This window comes from Sardina pilchardus, chromosome 16, assembly GCF_963854185.1.
Source record: "Sardina pilchardus chromosome 16, fSarPil1.1, whole genome shotgun sequence".
In the NCBI taxonomy this organism is placed as follows: Eukaryota; Metazoa; Chordata; class Actinopteri; order Clupeiformes; family Clupeidae; genus Sardina; species Sardina pilchardus.
This window is the reverse complement of record NC_085009.1, coordinates 15,864,187-15,875,342: the sequence shown is the minus strand read 5'-3', so window position 1 is coordinate 15,875,342 and position 11,156 is coordinate 15,864,187. Positions and strand designations below refer to the sequence as shown.

At 44.5% G+C, this 11,156-nt stretch overlaps 1 protein-coding gene across 1 annotated transcript in view; it reads right to left on the bottom strand.

Annotated features, from left to right (window-relative positions):
- pnp5a (purine nucleoside phosphorylase 5a) overlaps positions 1–3,008 on the bottom strand; it is a 5,438-nt gene extending 2,430 nt beyond the window's left edge. The window contains 4 exon segments of the mRNA XM_062516319.1: positions 1,074–1,249; positions 1,469–1,572; positions 1,684–1,853; positions 2,735–3,008. Of these exon segments, the coding sequence (XP_062372303.1) occupies positions 1,074–1,249; positions 1,469–1,572; positions 1,684–1,853; positions 2,735–2,757 (473 nt within the window). The 5' untranslated portion in view covers positions 2,758–3,008.
- Between the last annotated feature and the right edge of the window lie 8,148 nt (positions 3,009–11,156).

Here is an 11,156-nt window from a genome sequence, read left to right as displayed (position 1 = left end):
TATCTGCTGTAACTTCATCCTCCATAAAAAGCTAAATTCAGTACCAAAGGCCTACTCATTCTTTCTTCAAATTACACAACAGGCTTGAGGAACTAGGAATAGGAACATAGGAATGTAAAAGCATCCATCAAGGGCTAGACTGCATGACTTGGACTTTTTTGCATACATCTCATGTTGCCCAAGGGCTACACACCCACATACTGTAGGTATGGCATACTTTCCGAGACTAATTATCATGAAATGAGTCATGAGATCTGGTCTAGTTACGCTTTAATGCACGATGCCAAAGAATTCCACCAGAATCTGGCTGCTAAGGTTCGTCATTATAGTTTTTGGCATCAATACTAGATTTTTTTCTCCCAGCCATACAAGCATCACTTGTCTCTCCGCATATATTTGTTTTAATTACTTGACTTGTGCCTGCTTAATGGAAAACGCCTCGGATCGGATACTCAGGACCTTGAGGTCTTGGTTAATTTGATAAGGGGTAGCCAACAGGCTGGGAATTACACAGCTGAAGTGTAAAAGTCTCTCGTGAGAAACTCCCATCGACACGCAGGCCACACATTTACAACGAGTCCTAACTTTGCTATCTGTATTTGCATTTTCACTCTGACAGGACATTCTTCCCCCATTGTTAAGACCTTGAAATGGGCCGCAAGACATAACATTCCGGATCCACGTGTGCCACTGAATGCCAGGGAAGTCGAACATTTCTGGTCTGGTTTAAACACCCACGGCCAGGAACTGTCTTAGTACATGAAGTGCAGTTGAGGCATTACCTATGCTGCTGGCTGGATGGAAAACGGAGTTTAGTTGTAGCGGTTGTTTATTTGTGTTGTGACAATAAAGCTGACTACATCGAGTCTAACCGGTCGATTATGTTCATGACTTCCTCTCAGGGCCCAGTGATGGCACGCTTAATAAACATAAGACGACAGAGTTACGATTCAACCCTTGCTTAGAAAACCAACACTTGTACTGGGACCTACAACATCCTCACAGAGTAGGCTCCCTGAAGTTTCTTCCTTCATTCATCCCAACATTCTAGAATGTTGCTCTAGCTGACTCACCTCTCGTCATTGGGGCCAGCCAGTGGGTTGTTGCCTGCGAAGCCAGGCATGTTGAGGTGGTCCTTGATGATCATGATGTCGCCCACCCTGTAGTCCTGGTTGAGGCCACCAGCTGCGTTGGTCAGGATCACGGTCTCCACACCGAGCAGTTTGAAGATCCGCATGGGCAGGGTGATCTGAGGCACAAAGGGACCGTGAGTAGGACTGATACTAATAATAATGGCACAACACATAATAATAATAATAATAATAATACAAATACTATTGACAAGTTGACAATATATTCTTATCTTACTAATCGAATTATTAAATTCATTTATTTGTTGACTGAACTGAAGTGGAGTGTGTATATGACCGTGTGTGTGTGTGTGTGTGTGTGTGTCTAAGACACTCACCTTCTGTATGGCGTAGCCTTCATAGAGGTGGAAGCGCCCCTGCATGCACACACATGCCCTTCCCTTCAGGGTCCCAAACACCAGTCGACCAGCGTGGCCATGAACTAGACCATAAACATGAAACACACCGTCAAAACACAACACAGACACAAATCACAGTCGCTTAGTCACAGTGTGCTGACGGCCATAATCTGAACACAGACACACAAACTGACCTGTGCTCTGGGGAAAGTTGGGGATGTCTTTGTAGTTGAAAGCCACCTGGTCCTTCAGCATCTCAGCGAGTCCTCCCAGACCGGAACCGCACACAATACCCACCAGGGGGCGCACGTCCATCTGGGCCATAAGCCAGTCAGCTGTGGCACGGCAGTCCTCATAGCTGTACCTGAGAGAGAAGCGGAGATTCATTCATTCGTTCGTTCATTCATTCCCTTATCGAGCCATGGCCAGAGAGGAACATGGCCGCCCGGGCTCCGAGTTACATTACACTCCAAATCAAATGTCAACAAACTTAACATAAAGGTCAAAACACCCAAATACACATTCCCTGATAAATCAATGTTTTCACACGGTTTTATTGCATTTTAGATAACGTGTCCGGTCATCTTCAGTTCAGAGTTTGCTTGCAGTCCAAAAATTATGCAACATTCAGCAGGGAGTCTCTAAAATTGGCCCAGGCCTTCGTAGACCTGTAGCTAGCCTACAGAAGTTTATGATTTCAGATTTTGCCCCCACTGGTAAAGGCAACTTGCTCGAAACGCCCACGACCACGGGGATCCCCAAATTGGCAACACTGTAACACGAGCTAAGGTCAGACTGTCACGCTCACTGCCAATAGACTGACTGGCGAATATAGTCATGGTCAAGGTGTGACATATGGCATTTCAGGTGTCTGAAAGGCCACATGTTATACAGGGACCCATCATTTCCTTATTTGCAGCCCACATACTGTAGATAACCGTAAAAACGCACGCAACAACTTGGACACTAGTCATGGAACGGAAGTTTGTGACCAGTCAAGTCAAGGGTTATCGCTATAGGCTATATGCGTCTCCAGGTAGCGTAATAACCGCTCTTTTACTTCACGCAGACACCTACCATGTGCTACCCTAGAAAGTCCACACAGCCGGAGGAAGTGAGGTAGTGTGCCAGCCTACAGACACGCGGAATGATGCAACCTTGCACCCCAAATGTCAAATCCGACCATGAACTTCATGTGATACTGCACAAAAAGCAGTTTTAAATGAATTATTTAGTTTCACTTACCCAGAGTTCTCTTCGGGATGCATCTTTCACGTTTCCTCAAAATCCTTCTTCTCAAAGACAAAATAACTTAGGCTATACTCTTAAGACTCTAAGATTAACTCTGAGTCACTTTACTCGCGGCGTGCTCGGACGTTTCGATCACAAGAATAAATAAACAAAGAAAGAATAAAGTCGTAGCTCAAAATGAGTTAAAGCGCGTTTGTTGAAAAGCTAAGGAGCCTTATTGTGTTTTTAGAAGTCTCTATCGAGGAATTCCTGATATCTTAAAAGAACCTTGGCGAAGCCGGTTCATTTATAGACCCCATGCCCTCTGTCGATCCCACCCCCACGGGTTACGCAAATAGAGACTCGCCCTTTTTGGATGGGCGCACACACCTCCCTTGACGTCAGCGCAGTGGGGTAGAGACCGACGGCAAACTTTCCTCTGTCAAGTAGCCTTCAGAGCGGGGACAAAATGATAACTTTCAGAAAAATAAACAAACCATCATGCAGATAGGTTGCGAACACACACACACACACACACACACACACACACACACACACACACACACACACACACACAGTGGTGTATTTCGTAATATCTAATCAATTATCACTTAATTTTTATGACAGGATAACCGCACCTGTTGCGGGCAATGGGCTCTTTGATTTACAGCAAAAACAAAAACAAGGTATATTTCCGTTTTATAATGCTTTGTGACTCACTTTGCCGTTCGCGTAAACAAATCGGCAAGGTTTATCTTCTTTTGATGGGAAAAAAAACTAGGATAGTTACTCATGTTACAGTACATTATTAACATTATCATCATTGTGTAACCTCGTAAACAACTCGGTACAGAACATTTTACAATTTTGACTTGGCATGAACACCCTGTTTGGCAACTATTAGAACATCTTCCTAATAAATAGCCTATCAGAACAACTTCATAATCAAATCCCTATAATAAATCTTGGGTAGCGATCAAGTGATATCTGGGAGTGTAATTTGACTTGTTATCTATATAATGGGCTTTAATGCTCACACGTAATACAGGCGGTCAAAATAAATTTGAAAAAAGAAACAAAAAACCAGTGTATTACAATGTACGTTTCGAATGGAACTGAATAGTGTTAATTCTAAAAATGTCAATAAAATAAAATAAATAATTTTATAAAGATAGGATCAACTGGTAGTGGAGGACATGAAAACTTTCAGTTGACATGAAGTCAACATACAGAAGTTGAGACCTGCATGAGCTTTGCATAGGTTGTGTATGTTTACCTATACTGCATGTTGTTATGGGTTGTTGTAACCATGTGTGCAGCCATAGTTAGAATTCTGCTTATTCATCCTCAAGACTTTGAGAGGAGGGCTGACAGATAAGAGTGACAACGTGCCTGAGAAGGTCACACATGTAACCTCAGAACAGGTAAAAAGAATAACATTGACAAGGCACACACTAAACAGAAACATACACACACACACACACACACACACAGACACACACGCGCGCACACAGGTGCACGCATACGCACATGCGCATATTGTTATTGTAGGAAGTCCGATAAACACCTTTCATTCCACCGTCACTTAGTGGGATGTTTTCCCTATGTTCTCTATGTCATATGTCAACACTGCCCTGCTGTCCGTCATAGCCACATGTAGCCCACAACAGTGACCCAGTATCCCAGCTACTGTAGCCGGGCGGCCAGTGTTCGCAGAGTTCTGAGAAGTGCCTAAGGGCGGCACGCCTTCGCAGCAGCCAATAGGGCTTCTGTGTGCAGGTGTGATGCTAGCATGTCAGCTGTTTGCCTGGCTAGTCCGGTGTTTGCTGGCCAATTAAAATCAATAAAAATGTTCCTGTAGGACTACCGACACACACTATCTCACACTGTCATCTCTCTCTCTCTCTCACACACACACACACACACACGGCACATACAAAGAAAACATGATTCTGAGTTTATGACAGGCTGTAACTGTTATGACAGCCCGCAGTTCAGAGTTGCTTATGGAACAGGCTAAATGTGTGCCAAATGTCTGAGAAAGCAAGAAAGAGTGGGGCAGAGTTCCCTTTTGAACCTTTATGAACTCCCACCGCTGACACACACACACACACACACACACACACGCGCGCGCACACACACACACACACACACACACACACACACACACACACACGGACACACACACACACACCTACACACCTACAGTACACACACACACACACACACAAACACACACACACCTACACACACACGCACTAGTGCACACACAAGCGGCGTGACAGTGATAGTCGACGACCCTTCGGTCCTCCTTTGTGCTTAGTGTCTTCTTTTGTGTTACCCTCTTTGTTGTCACAGGCATCCTGCTCCTCCTCCTCCTCCACCTCCTCCTCCTCCTCCACCTCCTCCTCCTTCACCTCCTCCTCCTCCTCTTCCCACTCCTCCTTCACCTCCTCCACGTCCTCCTTCTTTTCTTCTACTTTTACTACTTCTACTACTACTTCTATTATCTTGCACTATTTTAATCATCATTTTCCCACACTTGTCTTCCTTTCCACACTTGTCTTCTATTCTTCCTCTTTCAGAAATCTACTCTATCCTACCATTTACCATCCCATCACATTACACCATCCATATCGTCTCTTCCTCTTTTCCTATGTGTCCCAACATGCATAGCAAAGCATGCGTGTATTCCCAAAGTGTGTGACCGGCACACGGGTTGATGTTTAACACACATGCTGTGTAGCCTAACGTCACTTGACATGCCAGTTACAGTAGACGACTCACCGATGCCATGTGAGTTTGCGAGCTCTCGGGGACTGTGAAATCGTGTTTTCTGATGCCTTGATGAAGATTTTATTCACGTGAGAGGGCCTTCCACTACGAGCCGTATCATCTGATAAAGTCACATGGCCAAGTCATGGGAGCTGCATTTGTTCTTATAAGATCAAGCTGGCGTAGTTTGGCCGCTCCTATATTTATGTGTTACAGTAATTGATCTCAGTTGGCTAATGCAGACCGCACTGGAAGGACCACACAAGTCAAGTATGATTCAGCAACTCTCTCTCGGTGGGTTGAGGACTGACAGGTGTTAAACCTCTCTTTCTCTCTCTTGCTCTCGCTTTCTATGAAATAGAAAAGAGAACAGAGAACAGAGAACTTCCATGTGTGTTTGTTGTATGTTTTCAGAAGCATTCAGGCTTTGTTTCCAATATGTACTGTATATGTGCACGTCTGTGTTTGGTGTTTTTTTTTTATGTGTGTGTGCGTGTGTTTTTGCTTCAGCAAGACAAGTGTGTAGGCTACATTCAAAGAAAAAAAAAAAAAAACGGCATTGCGTTGTTGAAGCATAATGTTATGTAATGGAGGCCCCTGAGTCTGTGTGTGTGTGTGTGTGTGCGTGTTTGTCTGTGTGTGTGGTATGTGCGTGGTGAGTGTGTGTGTGTGTGTGTGTGTGTGTGTGTGTGTGTGTGTGTGTGTGTGTGTGTGTGTGTGCACTCGTGTGTGTGTGTGTGTGTGTGTGTGTGTGTGTGTGTGTGTGTGTGCACTCGTGTGTGTGTGTGTGTGTGTGTGTGTGCATGCACTCGTGTGTGTGTGTGTGTGTGTGTGTGTGTGTGTGCTGAGTGCTTGACACAGTAATATCCAGGTGATGTTTGCTCAGCGCTGACTCTGAGGTGCAGACCACAGGACAAACTGTGCTGCCAAAAGACCAAAAACTGTGTTAGATTGTTCCATTCACCAATTCACTTGACTCGTTCAGCTTCTGGAGTAGACATAAAGGCATGCAAGTTCACACACCTCCTGTAATGCAAAAAGACTAAACAAACAACTGAATACATCAAATAAGGCATAATGTGATTTGCCCTGCGATGTAGAAATAAGGGGAAACACATTTTGTCCACATACTCAAACTGCTAATGTTTAACACCAAGGTTTCAGTTAGAATGTGGCAGATGGATGCAGCTGAGTGAGTGCTTGTAGCCTAGACTTTGTTATGCAGTCCTGCCAGGTCCCGTCATACTTTTTCAACTCTGATTGTTCAGGAATGGGGACATTTTCAACTCTGTCCCAGTCTTTCAGTGAGACCGAACTTTCATCCCATTGGAATGATAAGGTTCTATCTGCTTAATTACAGTGCATGAAAATGCACTGTACTGTTATTCCAAGTTTTCTTATTACAGTGCATGAAAATGCACGAAAATTCACTGTACTACAGGCAACTTCTTCTTCTAATGCAGTTAATGCAGATTCAACTGTTTAATGTAGAGACTTCATTCAAACTTTGTTGCTTACAGTAGGTCTTACTTAGGACATAGAGTAAGTACTTTGTATTTTTCAACTTTGTACCTTTTATACCTTTTGAACTATTCCAATTTCCCCATAGACTTAACATTGCGATAATGACATCACAATAAGGGATAATGTATAGGACGCCGGCCATTATAGGAAAATAAGTACCGACAGGGCGAACAGGACTCTGACGCGAAGCGTCCAAGGGAACACAACTGGCATGACCTTAAATGATGAAAACATGATGAAATTCTCCTTTTGGAGATTGGCATCCACACCAAGTCTAGTCCGTATGGAAATAATAATATAATATACAACACAAACGGACACTCACTGAGGACACTCTAGACTGCAGAGTCTAGAAAGTGGGTTAGGTGTTACTGTAACAACGAGGCGGGTGTTGATGCCACAAGCATCCCACAAGGCACTGGGGTGAGGCTGGGGTCCAATCGCAGAGGGGTGTGAAGAAACAGAAAGCCCAGTGCCGCTCGCCTCTCATCTCCCTGTAGAATGAGGGCAATGCCGCGACCATAGACGTGCACGCACACACACACACACACACACACACACACACACACACGGGCACACACGGGCACACACACACATGTACATGGCTCAGAGACACAGTCTGCCGGTCTTACTCTCTCTCACATACTCACAACCACACACACACACTCAGCCCCCCCACCCCCCATTCTGAACTTGTTGGCAAGCATAGCCTTTATGTAATCTGCCTGCCTCTTATCATGTCTGTTGAATGGCGGTGGGATGACACACACACACACACACACACACACACACACACACACACACACACACACACACACACGCACACACAGATGGCTCAGATTCATTATGAGGGTGAAGGACACAGAGCGAGAAAGATAGTTAGGGCGGATAGGAGATGGGGTGATAAGGGAAAGGCCTCAAAGGCCAGTGAAACTGTTCATTTTTTCAGAAAAAGTGATTTAACCAGTTTCTTTGTGTCAGGCCGACAAAACCCGTCTTTTCAGACAAACCAACAAAAGAGATGCAGGTCACACGCACACACACACACACACACACACACACACACACACACACACTCACACACGCACACACACACACACACACACACACACAGATAACACATCACACATCACAAGACCACACAGGCACGTGAAAGCATGCGCGCAATTGATTACGCATTCAAACAAAGCCTCTCTGTGGAGAATTGTCTTTATTGGTCCTCCGAAGACACACACACACACACACACACACACACACACTGATACTCAGAACATGAAGAAAGACAAGCATAGACCAGGTTAAAGGCCCTTGATGCTGAGAGAGAGATAAATAATTTGGAGACTGGACAAGAACGTACAAGGCCACAGAAAGGTTCACATGTAATCTGGTTACTCTCGGCACAGTTTGCAGAGCAGTGATTTCGGCCAAGGACCAAAAGCCGCCCAGCAAAAATGTACATTTGCAAACAGAGCCAGTTGGGGGGGGGTTAAGTATGACCTGAAAGAGTGTTCATGTGTGTGTGTGAGAAAGAGAAAGAGAGAAGAGAGAGAGAGGGAGAGAGAGAGAGAGAGAGAGAGAGAGTGTATGTGAGTGAGAGAGTGTCAGTCAGTAAGTGTATAACAGTCAGCCAACGTCATTCTGTGTGTGTATGTGTGTGTGTGTGTGTGTGTGTGTGTGTGTGTGTGTGTGTGTGTGTGTGTGTGTGTGTGTGTGTGTGTGTGTGTGTGTGTGTGTGTGTGTGTGTGTGATGACGGTTTGAGAGAGACTGTGTCACTGTGAAAGCACCAGGTCTGTCACCAGACCGCCATAAAGGCCAGGCTATGATTGGTGCACACCGTGGGTGGTGAATAAATGTGAATGACTCACTCTGTGGGCCTTTGGCCCCTCGGTTAGCTCCAGCCTGACTGCCTGCCTGCCTGCCTGTTGGCATCATTATGTAACCAAGCCCTGTGTGCTGTTTTATGCAAGTCATCCCATAGCTCACAGCTGTCTCTGGCAAAGGTGTTCAGTGCAAACATGCACATTTGTCTGTGTGTGTGTGTTTTTTAAATCATTTGAGTAGAGTTGACGTGAGAAGAGAAAGAGAGAGAGAGAGAGAGAGAGAGAGACATTTGGAGTGCTGTCCTTTGTGTCTAGCATTGGTTTGCATGTGTGTATATATGGTGTAATATTACTTCAGGCAAAGAATAATAAGCATCATATGCAGCCATGTTCTCTGGAAGTCTCAGTGGTAGTACGATAGGGGGGTGAGTATACTGCTCACGTCTTACTCTCTACCACACCTGTTTGGCATAGGTACAACAGAGAGAGAGAGAGAGAGGTACGACAGCTGTTGTCAGACCAGGCCCAGGCATTCAAGACTGAACTCACCTGATACTCTTAGCTACACAAACATACCTGAGATATGTTCAAATCTGACAAACTCTATACTCAAACTATTTTCCTTAAAGCTTTTCCGTTTTTACTGTTTTGTGTGCGTGTGTAAATATCCACATTTTTAGAAAAGTAAACAAACGCTCGCAGTGCACTGACCAAATGTCATAGCCTCCCGTAGACGACCTGAGTCGCTGTTTGACCTAATCAAGGGTAGTGCTACTTACATTTCAAACAGGGATATGTAGAACCTAATGTATGCGTGCACAGCGTAAAGGTTAGATGAGGGAGCTAGATGGAGAAGACCATGCCCAAGGGGAAGCACTCACACAAATCTGTGGTACACACAAGGCAGCGCGTCGAGAGCACCAAAGGGCAACGCAAAGAAAATGAGCACGCAAGACGCTGTAGTCCAGTGGAATGAGGTCACTCAGGTTGTCATGTCAAAGGTCACATGCTTGTCCTGCAGAAGCGCAAGGTGAGGGAGGCTCCTAACCTGAGAAGAGGGGACATTCCTGACCTCTGCCGAGGCCAGAGCATGTGTGATGTGCGTTTCAAGCAGGTTGAATGATCGCAGCCTCCTGACAGTTGGAGCCGGTGAACTCAAGGGACTCGTTTGTCCGAGGGCTGCGGCAACCTCGTGAAAACGGCAAATCGAGTGAACTATTTAAAGGAGAGCACGCCTTCGCTTTTTTCTCGACCTAAGAAGACGTGCTGCTGTGTATTAGCTGTAACGAGTGGAACAAATAGGTGCTTATGTGTCACGATGAGACTCTTTTTCTTTCTCTCTCTCTCTCCCTCTCTGTTACTTGTTCAATCTCTCTTTCTCATTCTATTTCTATGTCTCTGATCATTTCATTCAGTCAGTCACACACATCGGGTCTCCTTTGGCACATAGACAAGCACAAGCACACTGTTCTTACACGCGTGTTTGCTAACAATACAGCTTTTCTTCATGTTGTTAATTACTCCTTCCTCCTTCGTTATCTCTCAATCAATTGTCCATCCATTTCCCTTGAGTCCCACTCCCTGCTCCTGTTAGCAGGCAGGCAGGCAGGCAGGCAGGCAGGCAGTTTTATTTGTATAGCGCATTTCTTACACCAGGCAGTTCAATGTGCTTTACAGAAAATTGAAAAAACAGTACAACAGCACAAATAATGAGGAGGCATAAATGCTTACCAGCAAATAATAAGAAACATTCAATAAAAGCATAAGAAAGTGCATGTCATCAATTAAAAGTGCTTCAATACAATCATATACTGAGAGGAAAATAAGTAAGTAAGAAAAATAAAACAATAAAAAAGATAAATAAAGTTACAGATGTACCATAAAAATCACACATAAAGAATGTGGTTAAAAAGTAAAAGATCAAAAATTAAAATAAGATAAATGAATAAAATAAATTTAAAAAAAAAAGAAAAAAAAAACTGAATTTAACAGAATGCTTTATGTCACAAATGTAAAATGTAGCAGTGAGGGAGTATACAGCCGTTTCCCCAAATTGTGAGTTGAACGCGCTCACCCCTGGGTGGGTGCTGCATGTTAAGTGACACGTTCTCTGCATTGTGGTGTCAACGGCAACGCGTCTGACCTTCCAGATCATTTTGTGCCAACAAATAATAATAATAATAAAAAAAAATCCCCTCTGTTCCTCTGTTCCACCTCAGTTCCTTCCTAAAAAAAAAAATGTCTTGAAGGTGCGCTGTGTTGCTACAGTGGCTTGTCACACCCGTGATCCATTTAAAGCTCCCACGAGGTCCGGTAG